Raw genomic sequence first — 18238 nt, 5'->3', positions numbered from 1 at the left:
GGAGGGCCAGAGACATGACACGTGACACATGACACATGATTCTGGTGCCATGCCTAGACTTTATCTTGGAATTAATCTCTTTTAACTCAGCATACAAATGCTGCATTTCATAGACGCAGACAGCAATTTCTCTGTGTTTAGAGAGAGTTCATATTAGATAATTAGTGGTCAGGAGCCTTGACCAACTTATTGAGACTTTTATTTTTGTCAGTAGAATGCATAAATTGTGAAGCTTGAAAGTGGAGGTATAGGATAAAGAACAATGTATCAAAATATATGTCATAAAAGTAAAGCCAATTGAAAGCTGCATATCTGTCCTAGATAAAGGGACATAAATATCAATACTTGCATTGAGTAACACTTTTCTGATATTTGTAATCCTTGGCTCTTATGAGTGTCTGTTATACTTGGAAGCTTGAAATACACTAATTTTTTTTAAGTACTGGGGATTGGATGTAGGGTCTCTAGCATACTAGACAAATACTCTCTCATAGGCATATGATCCTATGTCCCTATCTTCATTTTTAATAAGTTCTCTAAGATATTTATTATTTTCAATTTTATTTTTTGGTGTGGGGTATGTATATATGTCTGTGTGGGTGCATATGCATGTGTGCTTATGCAGGTAGAGGCCAGAGGTTGATGCCCGGTGTCTTTTTTTAATCTGTCTCTAAGTATTTATTTGTTTGTTTGTTTATTTGTTCATTCATTCATTCATTTATTTATAGATAGAATCATCACTATGTAGCCCTGGCTGGCCTGGAACTCGCTCTGTGGACCAGGCCGGCCTCAAACTCACAGAGATCTGCTGCTTCTGCCTCCTGAGTGCTGGTTCAAAGGCACATGCTACCATGCCTGACCTTACTTATATTTTTTTAAAGAAAGCCTCTCACTGAACTGGGGCATCAATTGATTAGACTATAGATTGGCTGGCAAGTGAGCTCAGGGTCTGCCTGACTCCCCCCAGTCCCCTTCCGGAGCTGGGTTACAGGTCTCCGCTACTGGCCCTGGCTTTTTAACATGGGTTCTGGGGTCTGAGCTCAGGTCCTCGTGCTTGCACGGTAGGCATCTCACCAGTGGAAGCGTCTGTCTCTCCAGACCTGCTCTAAGACATGCCATTCAATGATTAGTGAGAACTAAAAGTTAGTGTTATTACTTACTATAGATACTTTTTAGGTCAACAGATACTGTACTGAGCTAAAATAGAACCCAGTTCCTGCCATTAGAGTTCACAGTATGGAGGCAGGGGACAAGTAGAAAAGACAGATGCATGATAAACTCCAAGATGTGCTGTGAGAGCATGAAGAATAGGGCAGAGAGGAGCCAAACCCTGCTCTGTAGCAGGTGGCTGGTGAGACATGGGCTATTTTGATTCCTTTGAACCTCCCTCTCCTGGATCCATCTGAAGTGGTTTCAGTCTGCCCAGCTCTTTTCACTCTCTATCTCAGAGGGTGGGATGGAGGGAGAATACTGCAGCTCTGTAGCGTCTAGAGAGTCAGAGCCCTGAGAAAATTATTTTTGTACAGATACAGATTGGCTTTGATTTAATTTAAATAAACTGGCTCTCAGAAGTTCTAAGAATACTAACTACTCCACGGCTCCGCTTTCATTTACACACAGATGAGAAGGCATCTGCAGCTCTGCACTTGATTTGCTGTAAGCAAAAAGTGGTTTGAGATATTTAAGTTTGGAAGCTCAGTTGTATCGAGTCCTCATATGTCCCAGTTCAGCCTACTGCAGATGTTTTATTTTTTTAATTTTTTATGACACTTACATAATGCTGCAAAAAAGAGAGGCTTTCAATGGATAAATTGACAAACTTTTTCTCTGTTCGCCATATCTGCTGAAGTTACACTTTATAGCTAGCTGTATTTTTCCTTGTTTCCTTTCATGCTTATCGCTAATTTATTTAATCTGTATGTCTCTTCTGTAGCCTTCTAAATGACCTTTTCTTTGAAAGTAGGAAAACAAACCAGGGGTGGGAAACAAAATCTTCTCCAAAACAAAGCAGGGCTCTGATTCAAGGTTCTTTGTGTGGGTTTCAGGAGGAGGTTGGTGTGATTGTAGTTGAATGCAAATAATTTATCAGCTCATAATAACTGCAGTCGGAGACGGCAATCAACTGCAGTGTCTTAACAATGTTATTGTCACGGGGACCTCACGGGAATTGCTGGATCCTCGGCATCATATCTAGGTGCTTTTGGTGTTTTGCATTTTCTTTCCTTTATAGAGCCTGCACTTTTATATACAAACCAGAGCTTATCTGTTGTCACTTGATACCTGTGCTTTTTTGAAATACAAAGACAGCATTACATGGAGAGGTGTGGGCTTCCTTCACGCTGTGGCTTGGAGGCGTGCTCTCCTGGCTGACAGCGTTCTCTAGAGTCTTTTAGTCATAAGGTGGTGGGAGAAGCAGCAAGGCAGGATTCTGAGTACATCAGATGCAGCAGTGTAAGCCCCAGTTACAGTTTGTTGTTTTTTTTTTTAAGTACATGTTTTAATCATTTGCCTTCAATCTGCCTGTAAGTATTATAAAGCTCCTGATGACTGGATTGTTTCAGAGCAGGTGATTTTATGGTAAGAGAGCTATTTTCAGCTATACCAGTGATTTGATTAACACTTGGTTGTGAAAAAATGGCTCTGGGCTAAACCTTGACAGATGGGCCTTTTGAAACGTAATGACAACTATATCCAATTAATGCAAACTTTTCATTTATTAGTAAGTAGCAGGCAGAAGCTGAATTAAAATTGAAATAGGATGGGCCCCATGTTTTTGCTTAGGTAGCCAGAACTTTGCGTTGTTTTAAAATCTTCTTTGTCGTCCTTCCTCAGGCAAAGGACAGGGGAGTAGCCCAGGTGTCAACAGTGATGGATGGCTCTCTGCTGAGGTGAACTAGGAAGCTATTCTCCACTGTTGACTGTGTTCAGAAGTTTTCATGGTGAACATCTCTCTCACCTTGAAGTGAAGTGGAGCAGTCTGAAATAGATGGCTCAAGGAACTGAAATTTGGTTGGCCCTTTCACAAAGAAAGAATTACATTGTGATTGGAAAGGCCCTTCCAGGGGCTGGAGGGATGGCTCAGTGGTTAAGAGCACTGGCTGCTCTTCCAGAGGTCCTGAGCACTGGCTGCTCTTCCAGAGGTCCTGAGCACTGGCTGCTCTTCCAGAGGTCCTGAGTTCAATTTCCACAACCACATGGTGGCTCACAACCATCTGTAATGAGATCTGGTGCCCTCTTCTGGCATGCAGGCCTACATGCAGACAGAATACAGTATACATAATAAATAAATAAATATTTAAAAAAAAAAAAAGAAAGAAAGAAAGGACTTTCCAGATTAAGGTTTTGACAAGAAAGCCTATTTCCCAGCTGACTCATCACTCAGTGATCACTTCAGCCACTTGGCATTTCTTCAGGTTTGTTCTACACAACTCATCATGCTCCTGCGTCCCTCAGTTTCCGTTCCCCTCCCTCTTTCTCTTTTTTCTGAGACAGGGTCATTCTCAGGTCCTCCTGCCTCAGCTTCCTGAGTGTGGAGATTGCAGGCGTCATTGCCACGCCTAACTTCAAAACTGCTTTCCAAGGAAATTCATCAGCATTAAAACCGGACTCAAATGACTAAAACCCAAGTGATCCATACTGGAGATGACATCTTCTGCTCAGTTTTACCACTTAAAATAACAGATTTGCCAGGCAGTGGTGGCACATGCCTTTAATCCTAGCCCTCAGGAGGCAGAGGCAGGTGAGTTCGAGCCAGCCTGGGCTACAGAGTGATTCCAGGACAGCCAGGATTGAAGACTGTTTCACAGAGAAACCCTGTCTCCAAAAACAAAAGAAAAACCCCACCGATTTATTTAAACATTGGCTGAACTTGAAAAGCTAAGGAAACTCTACGACTGTCTCATCAAGCCTGTGAACCCACAGCTACAAGGTATAACCCCAGCACTTACAGAAGGAGACTTCAGGAATGGATAAACAGAGACCATCTAGGAAAGAAATGCAGGGGTTACAGGCAGTGTGAGCTGTAAGTGGGTGCTGGAAATTAAAATTAAATTAAATTAAACCTGGGTCTCCTGGAAGAGCAGCCGATGCTGTTTGTTTTTTCTTTTTCTTTTCTTTTCTTCACTTCTATAGACCAGGCTGGCCTGGAACTTGACATTCTCCTGCCTCTGCCTCCCAAGTGCTGGGATTAAAGGCGTGCGACACCACCGCCCGGCTGCAGCCGTGCTCTTAACCACTGAGCCATCTCTCCAACTTGAAAACCTTTTCTCATTTTACAGATCATCAAGAGTTAATGTAAATAGCAGCAGAGACATCTGTGTTGGCAGCCATGTCCTAGGGAGTTTGTCGTAATGGCCATGGTAACATGAAAACACTGCAGTCAAGGAAAGGAATCAAAGCCTCATCACTCTTGTTTAGCAGAGAGTTTAGTTTCAGCAAGTTACCTACACCGTAACATTTAACAAACTGCTCTTAACAATCTAGGCACAGGGCGAAGGCAGCGCATAGTAATTATTTTCTTTTCAAAGGACCGCTTTGTGAGGCAGCTGCTACCTTCAGGCTGACGTGTGCAGTTGAGGAAATAAAAGTGTTGGCCCTTTTGAGAAAGAGGCGAGGGGGCAATGGTTATTACTCTGGCCTTTTCCAAGCTTCATAATACCTAATTGCACCCTGTTGAAGGATTTTGTTACCCCCTGCCTGGCCTTCCAAGTGTGCTCTACAGAAGAAAACTGGTGGGGAGGCCTGTGGCGCCATCTTTGTATTGGTTTATCAGTGGGTGTGCGGGTAACAGACATGCTGACAGCAAAAGAAAGGTGGGCGTGCCCCTCAGTGGGTTTTTGAGCAGTTCTAACCGTGTGCCTGTGTTTCCCAGTTTTCCGTGCTGGCCATCTTGGCTGAGATGCAGCATACCTTTGAGGATGGCTGCTGGAAGGGAGATGGTAGAGAGCCAAAGTTCACAGGTTCAGCACCGAATCTAAGGCTTCTGCTTTACTGCTTAATACCCGTTCATTAATAGGTCCAGGGGAAAACATTCGATGAATTCTAAACATTGCTACAGAATCATGAGACTTCATAAAAATAGTTTAACCTCTGATAAATTCAAACAGTCACTGAAATGTGCAGATTTTATCTATATAGTCCTCTCTTTGTGGTGTTTTCTGCAGAAGCCCCACCCCAGGGAAGAACTTATCAGTTGTTCTGGGTTTTCTCTTTTCTGAAGCAACACTGGTCCCTGCTCCTATTTCTACCACCATACCCTTCCCTTTGGATGCAATATGATGGATTTGGTTCAATTCCCCGGGTACTTTCTCAATGTGGCTTCTGAGGTAATGGTGTTCTGTCTCTGCTCCTGTGTGCTTGCCAGCCAGTGATCTTCAAGTTCCTCCTGAAATCAGGCTTGTTACCTGCCTGAGTTTTAAGAACGCCAGAGGCAACTGCAGTGTATCGAAATATTTCTCGAGTTGTTCACAGCTTACTGAAAGTATTTAGTGAATTTCCTCCTGGCAATAATTCATTTATTCTGCAGAGTTTCTACTCTGCTACTTGGAATTATGGAACCTGGTCTAGATTTTGTGCCAGATTTATTAGAATTCTGCCTTTTGAGTAGCAATGAGAATGAGCATTGCTAGTTGCAGGGCCTCTTGTTTTGGGGATCATCCAGGTAACACATATGGGAGTTCTGTCTTCTTTGCTTTGCCGTCATTATAGACAGTGATCAGCTTTGCTTGTTGCTCCTACCCTTGCTGAGCTTTCTACGTGTTCCTACCCACAGTCAGCTCCAGCCTTTCTCAAAGGGTTTCAGTCTCAGGCTCTACCAACTGTAAGCCCTGTTCTGTAAGCATTTAATACTGCTTTTGCCGAAGCCCTGGGAGCAGAGGCAGCCTATGGAGGCGTGGGCAGGAAGAGGAACTGATCTAAAACTGGAGTTTATTTTCATCTCACCTTTTATCCACATTACTTCTGGAATCCAATATTGACTCCCCCAGTGCCCCTGCCCTCTCCTCTCACAGTCTGTTTTCCAAGAGCAGCAGAATTGAATCTTGGAGAGGTTAAGTTGTCCTTCAAAGGTTAAGCTTCTAGTAACTGGTGTTCAGAGCTGAAGTTAGAACTAGTGTCTGAGATGGTTAATTATCTTTTCATCATCCAAGAAGAGGAATTATTCTCATCCAATGACTGGCTGGAGAAGAACTGTTTTCCTGTGTTTCTATTTATTGACTACCCAATGGAACTACCCATGTGATAGCTTATTTCTGTGGTCAACTTGATTGGATTAATAACCACTTAGCACATTAATAAGGCACACATTTGAGTGTATCTGTGAAGGCATTTCAGAGTGATTGAACTGAAGACCCACTCTGAATGTGGATGGCACTATTCCATAGGCTCTGGTCCCAGACTTTGTAAAAAAAAAAAAAAAAAAAAGGGAAAAGGAGAAAGCCTGCTGAGTCCTGGCATTCCCTTTTCTCTGCTTGCTGGTCAGCACTGCAGACCATGCCTTTCCATGGTGGGCGGCACTGTGCTGAACAGGAGGCATATACAAACCTTTCCTTTCGTGGGTTGCTTTTTCTCAGGTATTTGGTCACAATGAGAAAAGTAACCAAGCAATATGAAGTAGCATTTAATAATGATAAAATACTGTTTTTGTTTTGTGTTGGTGTTTTATGTAAAGAATGGCTAAACTTTTTTTTTTTTTTTTTTGCTTTTTAAAGATACGATCTTGCTCTGTAGTTCAGGTTGGCTTGGAGCTCACAGTGGTCCCCTGCCTTAACCTCCCAAGTGATGGGCTTAGAAATGTGCACTACTACTTTGTGGTGATGGCGCACACGTTTAATCCCTAGCACTAAGGAGGCAGAGGCAGGTGGATCTCTGCCAGTCTAGTCTACAGAGCGAGTTCCAGGACAGCCAGAGCTACACAGAGAAACCCTATCTTGAAAAACAAACAAGCAAAGAAAAAATTGGAAAAGAATAATACATTAAGAGCAATTAATGAAACAAAAAGCAAGCAAACAAATGACAATAGAGAAAAAAAACAATGAAAATAAAATGCGGTTTGAAAAATCAATAAACCAGGGCTGGAGAGATGGCTCAGCAGTTAAGAGCACTGACTGCTCTTCCAGAGGTCCTGAGTTCAATTCCCAGCAACTACATGGTGGTTCACAACCACCTCTAGTGGGATCTGATGCCCTCTTCTGGCCTGCAGGGATACATGCAGGCAGAACACTGTATTCATAATAAATAAATAAATCTTTAAATAAAATAAAATAAAAATCCCATGTGTTAAAAGAAAAAAGAAAAATCAGTAAACCTAATAAACTAAAACCAATCATAGGAAAAAAGAACACTGCTACAAAATACCAAGAATGCAAAAGAGGGGACCTGGAGAGATGGCTCAGAGGTTAAGAGCACTGACTGCTCTTCCAGAGGTCCTGAGTTCAATTCCCAGCACCCACATGGTGGCTCACAACCATCTGTAATGAGATCTGGTACCCTCTTCTGTATACATAATAGATAAATAAATCTTTAAAAAAAAAAAAAGAATGCAAAAGAGTAGGACCAGAGAGACAGCTCTGAGGTTAAGAGCACTTGCTTGGGTTCCAGCATCAATGTCAGGTGGCTCACAGCTGCCTGTAACTTGATTCCAGGGACCTACACTCTGTATGCTCACACTCTCAAAATTAAAAACAATAAAAATAAGCATTTAAAAAATAAAAAGAGGAACTGAGTATGTTGTCTCACTCTTATAACTCTAGTATTCAGAGGCTGAGATAGGAAGACTGTTGTGATTTCAAGGCTGGCCTAGACTATGAAGTGAGACCATTTCTTTTTCTTTTTTTTTAATAACTTATTTATTCTTATTTTATGTACATTGGTATTTTGCCTGTGTGAGGGTGTCAGATCTTGGAGTTATACACAGTTGTGAGCTGCCATGTGGGTGCTGGGGATTGAACCTGGGTCCTCTGGAAGAGCAGTCAGTGCTCTTAACCACTGAGCCATCTCTCCAGTCCCAAGAGACCATTTCTCAAAAGACAAAACAAAACAAAAGAAAAAAACAGAGGGAATACTGTCATAGATTCAGTAAACCAAGGTCTACACACTGCCCAGGAGCCTACATTGGCTGCTCCATGTTTTGTTTGTTTTTAACATATTTTAGGATATTTTTAATAATATAGAAGAATGGTTTTATTATGTGTTTTCATACATGTATATAACACACTTTGATTGTATTCATCCCTTAACTCTCCTGACTTATCCCTGTTACCTGGTTTTGTACATAAAAGTTTTATTAGAACAGCAATATTTACTTATGTTTTCTTTTTTTGTTGTTTTTTGTTTGTTTGTTTTGTTTTTGCAGCCAGAGTTTCTCTGTGTAACAGCTCTGACTGTCTTGGAACTCACTCTGTAGACCAGGCTGGCCTTGAACTCAGAGATCCACCTGGCTCTGCCTCCTGAGCCCTGAGATTACAGGCATGTGCCATCACTGTCTATTACTTATGTTTTCTTTCTTTCTTTCTTTCTTTCTTTCTTTCTTTCTTTCTTTCTTTCTTTCTTTCTTTCTTTCTTTCTTTCTTTCTTTCATTCTTTCTTTCTCTCTCTCTCTCTCTCTCCCTTTCTTTCTTTCTTTCTTTCTATCTTTCTTTCTTTTTTCCTTCCTTCCTTCCTTCCTTCCTTCCTTCCTTTCTTTCTTTCTTTCTTTCTTTCTTTCTTTCTTTCTTTCTTTAATTTATTTTATGTACATTGGTGTGAAGGTGTCAGGTCCCCTGGCACTGGAGTTACAGACAGTTGTGAGCTGCCATGGGGGTGCTGGGAACTGAACTCTCTCCTCTGGGAGAGCAGCCAGTGTTCTTAACTGCTGAGCCATCTCTCCAACCCTACTTATGTTTTCTTTTTGGTTGCTTTTTTTTAATAATGGCAATTAAGTAGTTGCAGTAGAGACCCTAAAGTTCACAAAGCCTAAAATACTATCTGACCCTTTAAGAAAAGCTTTTCGGGGCTGGAGAGATGGCTCAGAGGTTAAGAGCACTGGCTGTTCTTCTAGGGGACCCAGGTTCAGTTCCCAGCACCCACATGACAGCTCACAACTGTAACTCCAGTTCCAGGGGACCTGACACCCTCACACAGACAAATATGTGGGCAAAACACCAAAGCACATAAAAATAAATAAATAAATAAAATATATATTTAAAAAAAAAAGAAAGAAAGAAAAGCTTTGCTTAGGTAGCAAGATTGCTCAGTGGGTAGAGATGCCTGCCAACAGGCCAAACACCCTGAGTTTGTTCCTCAGGACCCACACAGTAGAAGGAAAGAAGCAACTTCTGCAAGCGGTCCTAAATTTGTTGTTACATTTCTATATTTGTTTATCTGTGTATGTGCATGCATGGGCACACCCATGCATGTATGAGGTGCCTGGGCATTCATGTCAGGCATGCATGTGGAGGTCAGAGGATAACTTTGTGGATGGAGTTCATTCTCATCATCCACCTTTATGTGGGTTCGACAGATCAAACTCAAGTCACCTGGCCTTTACCTGTTGAGCCATATTGCTTCTACTGAATACTTCCTTTTTGATAGTCAAAAGGAATAAACTACTTTTGTGTGATTTACTACATCTAACTACATTTGATGATACGTTTTCTTTCTGGCTGTCTCTCACAAGAGCCCACAGAGATGTGTATATATATGATCCAGTCTCCTCACCCCAAGAGAGAGTGTGACCCCTCTCTCTCTCCTCTTAAGTGATCATGCATACAGACAAGACCACGCCCATAGAGTCAGATACCTTAAAAGCCGCTGGTTGAATGGAATGAATTCTCACAACAACTTTTGCGTGATTTACTACATCTAACTACATTTGGTGATCTATTCTTTTTCTGGCTCTCAACCTTTCAACATGAGTCTTGTGTATCGCAGGCTGGGTTTAAACTGTGTACGTAAAGGTGATCCTGAACTTCTGATCCTCCTGTATCTACCTCCTGTCACCATGCCTGCTTTTATGTGGTGCTGGGGCTTGGTGCATGCTGGGCAAGCCCTCTTATCAATTATGTTACTCTCTGTCATGAATTTTCTTATGTTGTTTAAGGACTGAACTTTGGGGGAAAACTTTCCAAATTCATTATATTCATAATGTATGGATTCTCTGAAGTTCAACAAGATGTATGCTGTGCCTTAAGGCTTCCCCAGATTTTGCAGGTGATAGTGTTTTTTTTTCAGAATGAGTTCCCTCCTGTTCACTAAGGACTGAGCTCTTCATTAACAGTTTCCCATGGCCATCACATTGACAGGATTGTTTCAACTAAGGTTTTTGACATTCAGCAAAGGATGGACTACCCCCAAGGAGTTTCCACATTTACATGGTGATAGGGTTTCCTTCCTATATGTATTATTTGATGACTAATAAAAGTTGAGGTCTTCCTAAAGGCTTTTCTTTAAGTATAATAAAGCACAAGAGATGTTTTAATTTAGAAAACAATGCACTGAAACTGTGAGTGTCACAATATCTTCCCATTCAATAATAATAAAATAAAACCTACAAAAATAGAAAACAAAAAAGAGAAGGTTGTGGTTTTAGCTTTTTTCGTCTGAGAAGGGCTTTCTGAGACAAGGAACTTAAACACACACAGGCAGGTTCTTGACTTACCCTAATTGTGTTTGGCCAGTCACAGGCAAACACAAGGAACCTTCAGGGTATCTATATAAGGGAACTTTTAACCATATTAAAAAGACTGCTGCTTGGACTGTCACGATGGCTCAGTAGGTAAAGGTGTGTGCTGCCAATCCTGATGACTTGAGTTCCATTCCTATGAACCACATTGTGGAAGAAGAGAACTGACTCCATCCAGTTATCTTCTGATCTCCACAAACACTCTGTGAGCGGACACACATACGTGCACACACTCACACACAATTGAAAAAAAAAACAAACCTTTCCTCAAAACTCCCACTTCAATCCTTAAATCAAAAAACACACCAGCATGCTGGGTGGTGGTGCTGCACACCTTTAATCCTGGCACTCCAGAGGTAGAGACAGGTAGATCTCGAATTTGAGGCCAGCCTGGTCTACAAGTGAGTTCCAGGACAGCCAGGGCTGTTGCATAGAGAAACCCTGTCTCAAAAACAAAACAAAACAAAACAAAAACCCAATAAATAAATAATAAAAACAAAATGAAAAAACACGTTTTATTTTTAATTATTATGTGTATATGTGTGTCTGACTATGGGTTGGTGCACTTGAGTACAGCGCCTGAGGAGGTCAGACAGGGGTATTCAGTCCCTTAGAACTTGCGGTACAGCAGTTATTAGCCACCATGTGGTGCCGGGAGCCAACCTCTCCTCCTTTGCAGAGCAATACCTGATCTTAACCACTGAGCCGTCTCTTCAGCCCCAGGGCCTTCTTTTCTTTTTTCCAAACAGGGTTTCTCTGTGTAGTCCTAGCTACCTCAGAACTCCCTCTGTAGACCAGGCTGACCTTGAACTCACAGAGATCCACTTGCCTCTGCTTCCTGAGTGCTGGGATCAAAGGTGTACACCACCACCACCCAGCCTGAGACTTCTTTGTACTGATGAATCACCAGAGAAGTGGTCACAAGTTAGTGATCATCCTTCATGCACAAAAGAAGAAATGTCTTCTCAGATTCAAACATTATACCATTATTTCTCATCCAGGAATCCTCACAGACCCCTAGATCCCAGTCCCTACACCTGCCAACAGCCTGAGCTTGTGATTGATTACTTCATAATTGAAGGGATTTTCTTCTTGGAAATGGTTGATCTGTCTGGCCATCCAGTGAGGGGTCTCACCACAAACTCTAGCTTTACAGCCTGTGGCTTGTGCTTTTGGAAGGACCTACTCCACATCAACAGGTCTTCCTCTGGTTTATGGCACGTTTTCCTAAGTTCCTCATAGATCTCTTTTAGCTGTTTCTCGTTTTGAACCATTTGACTTCACTTCTCTTGAGTGGCGTTAGGGTGTGCCAGACTTCCTTTTTCCATCCCTTCCAAATGTTAGTGTTCTTCGCTTTTGAGAATCTGGACTTGTTTTATCTCCGGCACAGTGACTGAGCTTGACTTACTGCTGTTTCAGCTACTAACTGTGGCTGCACAGTTACTGGCCCGATTCTCTGGCAGTGCCTGGTGGGACTTTTATGTCCTGTCGGATCCGCCTCCTGCTGCCACCCAGTGTAGTTTTAACCAAATCTCTGTCATTCTATTTCAGAGACTGGGGTGGAAACCTGCTAGCTCAGGGAGGTTGAGGAGCAACTAGCTGACCTTCCCTCTTCACCACCTCAGAAAGAGAGCATCTCTTCTGCCGCTCTAAACCAAAAGTCCCTCCCTCTAACTTCCTGTGCATCTCTATCCATTTTCCCGATTCCCTCTGACTCTTTCTGTCAACTCATTTCTAGCTCCACCTCCTGACCCAAGGTTGATTTTATTATTACTACTATTTTTTATTTTTTTGGTTTTTCAAGACAGAGTTTCTCTGTTTAGTCCTGACTGTCCTGGATCTCACTCTGTAGCCCAGGCTGGCCTCAAACTCATAGAGATCCGCCTGCCTCTGCTTCCTGAGTGTTGGGATTAAAGGTGAGTCCCACCACTGCCCAGTTAAGGTTGGTTTTATTTAACTAACACAAACGCAAACTTGGGGTTCACAGTGTTATCATATATCCTGCAACAGTTGGATGCTGCTTACTCTACTTAATCCTAACCGTCTTTTCCTGTTGACAGATGTACCATGTCCACAGTCTGGTTACTCTGATCACCTCATTCAGATTCCTCTTGTTTTCTCGGACCGCTTTCTGTACAGATCTCAGCCCTGGTAGCTTTCCCCTCTGTTTCTCAGTAGCTCCTTCACCAGGAGTGTCTGTGAGCCTTGGGTTTCTAAAGGTTAGGCAGAGAGGACAGAAAGTGGTCTCATCCTTCCCCAGAAAACATCTTTGTTTCCTTATGTGTTGCTCATACCTGTTCTTCTGAGCATAGGGATTACCTGCGGCTGGTTTGTCTGGCAATGGATGCCAGATTCTTTACATGAATGCCAGTTATGATGTCTCTGTGCTAGGATGATTCCCTGGACTGAGGGCAACAGACAGGAACTTGCACCTGATCCCAGAGATGCTTGCTGCAGAGGTGATACTCAGTGACTTTAGGGAGCAGGACCTCACAGCACAGAACTGGTGGCTTCCAAAGTCTCCAAAGCCAGGAGAGTTTAGAATTCATACTTCTGTTGTGGAGGCACTAAAGGCTTTATTACATATATTATTCTTGTCTGATTTTTATTAGGATTGGATTTCTAATAGCTCAATACAGTTATGTCTAAAAGCTTTCCCATATTTTATACATCTAAAAGATGTCTTTCTAAAATGCAGTCTCCTAATGAGTAAGGACTGCTTTCAGAACAAAGGATCACCAAGCTATGACGTTCCTAGGGTTTCTGACTTGTGAGTTCTCTGAAGATGTTGAAAGGACAGAGTTTTTCCCAAGATCTGTTCCACATTCATTGGATTTATGAGGTTTTCTCTAATGTGGATTTTTTGGTGGCTAGTGGCTGTTGAATACTTGGGACATTTCTTATGTCCACTGCATCTCTTCTATGCAGTTGCTTGCCTGTGAATGTTAGAGTGCTTTTGAAGAGACAATAGTGGGATGGCTTGTTCCTGATCACAGCGGTCATTACCTCTCCTGCCTCCGTTACCACTGTGATGTCTCTGATGGTTAGTAAAGGAGCAGCTGTATCTGAAGACTTTCTATATCCTTGCTGTCTCAGAACAGCATTTCAGTATTTCAGAGGTGTTTTGATGATACAAAGGTAGCTAGCAATATTTACTGATTTATTTATTTAGTGAGAGAGCATCTCACTGTGTAGCCCTGGCTGTCTCTGGAACTTACTGTATAAACCAAGCTGGCTTCAAACTCACAGAGATACACCTGCCTCTGCCTCCCAAGTGCTGGGATTAAAGGTGTGCACCACCACACTCAGCTTTTACCAAAGTTTATAAGTCACTAAGCCACAGTTTATTGATCATAGCAATGACTGTAAGACACAGCTATTAATTACCAAGACTCCTGCTGTGGATGACTGTGGGAAGGTGGATAAGGACACAGAATATTTCGGTAGCTTCATCTTTATTTCAGAATTGTTATTTATTCATCTTTTCTTAAGGAAGTTCTATTTTCTCTGGTTTTCTAAATTGCCTCGTCTGGTGTTAGGTGCCAATGTATCTCTCATTTTTCAGCGAACAATGGCAGGCTGGCTTCCATACATAGAACTTCTGACTCAGTAGTCTAGAAGCCTCCTTTATCTTCTTTTTATTTCCCAGTTGATTAGTGTCCACATTTAGTCTGTTGGGTATTTAGTGAAAATCTCGTGGGAGTCAGGTTGGTTTTGGCCAATTAACAGGTTGTTGCTTTAGTTAGTGTGTTTTCAGTTATGTGTATAGGCAGATGTATTTATTCATCAGTGCTTTGATTCTATTGCATGTTTTCTATCAGTATTTCAAATATACACACATGCACACACATACACATATTATATATATTTACATTTTCTCTTTTCCATTTTTATATGTTGGCATGTGTTTCTGCAGAAGTATATGTAGAGGTCTGAGGTTGTCAGGAATCATCCTCTATCACTCTTCCAATGTATTCATTGTGAGGCAGCTCTCACAAGCCCACAGAGCCCAGAGATAAAGCAGCTGGCTTGTTCTGGGCACCTCCTGTCTCTGCCTTCCGAGGCACACCCATCTGGCATTTATATAAGTTCTTAGGGTCCAAAATCTGGTCCTCCCTTTGTGTGGTAAGTACTTAACTACTGAGCCATCTCCCAGCTCTCAAGTGTATTTTCTAGGTTATAACTTCAGGGACAGGGCTAAGCTGATAAAAGAGAGAGAGCATCTATTGTGGGTCAGCAGGAAGTTCCAAGAGGCATTCCCAGTGGGGCATTGTTGTGACTTCAACCCTAGCACTTCAGAGGTGGAGGCAGGAGAAATAGGAGCTCAAGGCTATCCTGGGATCCATAGGAAATTTGAGGAAAACAGGAAGGTCTGTAATCCAGCTGTTAGGGAGACTGAGAGGATTCAAGTTCAGTGTCTGCCTGGTGCACAGTGAGTTCAGAGCCATCCTGAACCTCCAAGTAAAAGATTAGAAGTGGATGAAGAGCCGGGCGTGGTAGTGGTGGTGGGCGTCGGCAGCAACAGCGCATGCCTTTAATCCCAGCACTCGGGAGGCAGAGGCAGGCGGATCTCTGTGAGTTTGAGGCCAGCCTGGACTACAGCGTGAGTTCCAGGAAAGGCGCAAAGCTACACAGAGAAACCCTGTCTCGAAAAACCAAAAAAAAAAAAAAAAAAGTGGATGAAGAGATAGCCCAGTGGTAGAGTACTTACATACATGTCTGAGGCCCTGTTTAATCTATAGTCCTGGGGGGGTGGGGAGTGGAGAGAGAACTTTGTCATCTGAGAGGAGGGAAACCTAATTGAGAAAATGCCTCTGAGAGATTGGCTGTAGGACAGTCAAACCTGTGGGACATTTTCTTAATGAGTTATTGATGGGGGAGGGCCCAGCCTGTTGTAGGTGGAGATACTTCTGGGCTGGTGGTCCTGGGTTCTGTAAGAAAGCAGGCTGAGTAAGCCATGAGGAGCAAGCCAGTAAGCAGTTCCCTCCATGGCGTCTGCGTCAGCTCCTGCCTCCAGGTTCCTGCTCTGTTTGAGTTCCTTCCCTACCTGCTTTTGATGATGAACTGTTACATGGAAGTGTAAGTGGAAAAACAAAACCACAACCTTTCCTCTCAAGTTGCTTTTTGTCACAGTGTTCCATCACAACAATAGAAACCCTAACTAAGACAGAGTTCAAACAACTTTCGTTTAAAACTGATTTTGTCAGAGGTAACAATCAAGAAGATCAATTTTATGCCTGAAATAGTTCAACTGAGAATCTGGGATCATGTTATCTATATTTCCTACAATAGAACACTATTGCATGTTTTCCTTTATTTATTTGGCCTGGTAAGGGTTGTCATTCAGGTAATCCAGCTAGGATACTTCTCTCTTAATGAAAATTTTGGTAATTTTCACCACTATGTTGGCTGATGTCATGTGACTGGCAAATGACTGAGTAGAAAATACCTGTGTGTGTTACTCGTGTGCGGTCAGGCATGCTCAGCTTGTGCTGCTGTTGGTTCAGTAGGGAAAGGTTGCAGCTTATTTAGTCTACCTACACTCTGGTCCCTTAATGCATTGTCCCTGACATACACCTTGGAGGCAAGCAGAAGGTCACGTTTGGGGACTCTGCCCATGCACTCTCATCAGAGCACTCTTAAAAGTTTGCCTTATATTTTATTTCTTTTTTTTTTTTTTTTTTTTTTTGTTTTTGTTTTTCGAGACAGAATTTCTCTGTGTAGCTTTGCGCCTTTCCTGGAACTCACTTGGTAGCCCAGGCTGGCCTCGAACTCACAGAGATCTGCCTGGCTCTGCCTCCCGAGTGCTGGGATTAAAGGCGTTCGCCACCACCGCCCGGCATATATTTTATTTCTTAAGTTAGGACCCTTAGTTAGGACTCTTAGTAAAGGCTTCACATGGCAGAAACTCATTAAGAATGGAACCTCCTCCATGAATGTGGAACAGTTGTCTTATAAGCTAAAGTATCCTGAGCCATGAAATGTTTTTGTTCCCTCTGTTCTACTCAATAGACAGTTTTCTTCGCCTCTTAAAAACCTGTCTTCAGTCAAGCGTGGCAGTTCACGCTTTTAATCCCAGCACTTAGGAGGCAAGATCTCTGTGAGTTCAAGGCCAGCCTGGTCTATGTAGTGAGTTCCAGCCAGGGTATGTAGTGAGGTTCTGTCTCAATAAAACAGCAAACCCATCTTCAAAACAGCCTCAAATGCTGGTGTTCCGGCTCTTTATGGAACAGTAATCCCTGTCTGGTTTCATCCTAAAGTGTTTTCATTCTTTGTTTTTAGATGCTAATGAGAGCAGATGCCATCAGGGGAAGACACTTTATGGAGTTGGCTTGAGAGCTGGGGGAGAAAATCACCTTTGGCTTCTTAAAGGAAGCCTGTCTTTCCAAGCCTGTTGGGCTGCCTGCTGCCAGGACTCTGCCTGTCATGCTCTTTGGTGGCTGGAAGGGATGTGCTTTCAGGCCGACTGCAGCAAGCCCCAGAGCTGCCAGCTTTTTAGGACAGACTCTTCCAATTCCATGCTGATATTTTTTCAAAAGTCCCAGACTGCAAATGACTTGGGCCTTCTGCCTGAAGATGATGAGCCACATCTTCTGAGGCTAGGCTGGGGCAGGACGTCTTGGAGGAGGCAGGGCCTCGCCAGGGCTCCCCTCACCCTTGCTGTATCCTCTGATGACCATCAGAGCTTACCCAGGGCTCGGCAGAAGAGAGACCGTCTCAGTGAGGCAGCTCCACCTGGAGCGGAGCAGCATTCTAAACCGAATCGCTCGGAGGAAGGTGCTGTGAGTCCCAGCGCCTCTGTGGAGGTAAGCAGGTTTCCAAGGAGCAGAACTTAAATCTGCTCTTCCTCTTCCTTGCGTGAGCGATGGAGCCAATGCTGTGGCCAGTGCTCACAGGCCCTGTGTATGTGTAAAGCTGGATGGCGTTTCTTCATAGGTCCTAGGAATGTTCATTTTATGCAGGCCTGACAACTGTTTGGTTAAAGCAGAAAGCTGCTTGTTATCTGTTCTAAGCTGGTTCTTGGCTACAGGTAAGTGCAGCTGTGTGGGTGTGAGTCTCTACCAATGGTTTTGCAGTGTTTTCTGCTAGATTGCAGAACAGTCAGTTGGTGTAGCTGCAGTCAGTTTTCCTCCTCCATCTCTTGCCTGTAAGCACATTCCTTGTGAGTTGGTTTCTATCCCAGTTTGGTACTGTAGACCAAGATCTGACCTGCTGGGCTGGGACGCAGGAAGTCTATCAGCCGAGAGGCAGCTGGGGGGAATTCTCAACAAGCTTATGTGCTAAGGGACATGCCACCAGTAGAGCTTATTCTGCTGCTTATTATGTTTCTTCATTGTTGATCTTCCTGTGCAAATGATTAAAAGGAATGACTCATTCTATGCTCAGTCTGCCTTGATCACTGTGACTTATTTTTGTATTTGTTTTGTCCTAGTTGTCTCTGTCAAGTTGAAACCAGAGTGGGGAGGCTACTACTTGCCAGGCACTGTGTGTACTCATCACTGTACTGTGTCATTTTGTTTAATTTTCATGGTAATATTTCCAAGTAGGTATTATTAACTTTGTTTTACTAGTGAGGAAACT

At 42.9% G+C, this 18238-nt stretch overlaps 1 protein-coding gene across 3 annotated transcripts in view; it reads left to right on the top strand.

The window, feature by feature from the left end:
• Kiaa0319l (KIAA0319 like) overlaps window positions 1-18238 on the top strand; it is a 106658-nt gene that overhangs the window by 20595 nt on the left and 67825 nt on the right. For all 3 annotated transcript variants that reach the window (XM_052715880.1, XM_052715882.1, XM_052715881.1), the window contains exon 3: window positions 16940-17463. In XM_052715880.1, coding sequence (XP_052571840.1) covers window positions 16940-17463 — 524 coding nt within the window. The remainder of the gene's footprint in view (window positions 1-16939; window positions 17464-18238) is intronic.

Source organism: Peromyscus californicus, unplaced genomic scaffold, assembly GCF_007827085.1.
Source record: "Peromyscus californicus insignis strain IS unplaced genomic scaffold, ASM782708v3 Scaffold_5__1_contigs__length_169319896, whole genome shotgun sequence".
Classification (NCBI taxonomy): Eukaryota; Metazoa; Chordata; class Mammalia; order Rodentia; family Cricetidae; genus Peromyscus; species Peromyscus californicus.
This window is presented reverse-complemented; position numbering and strand designations above follow the sequence as displayed.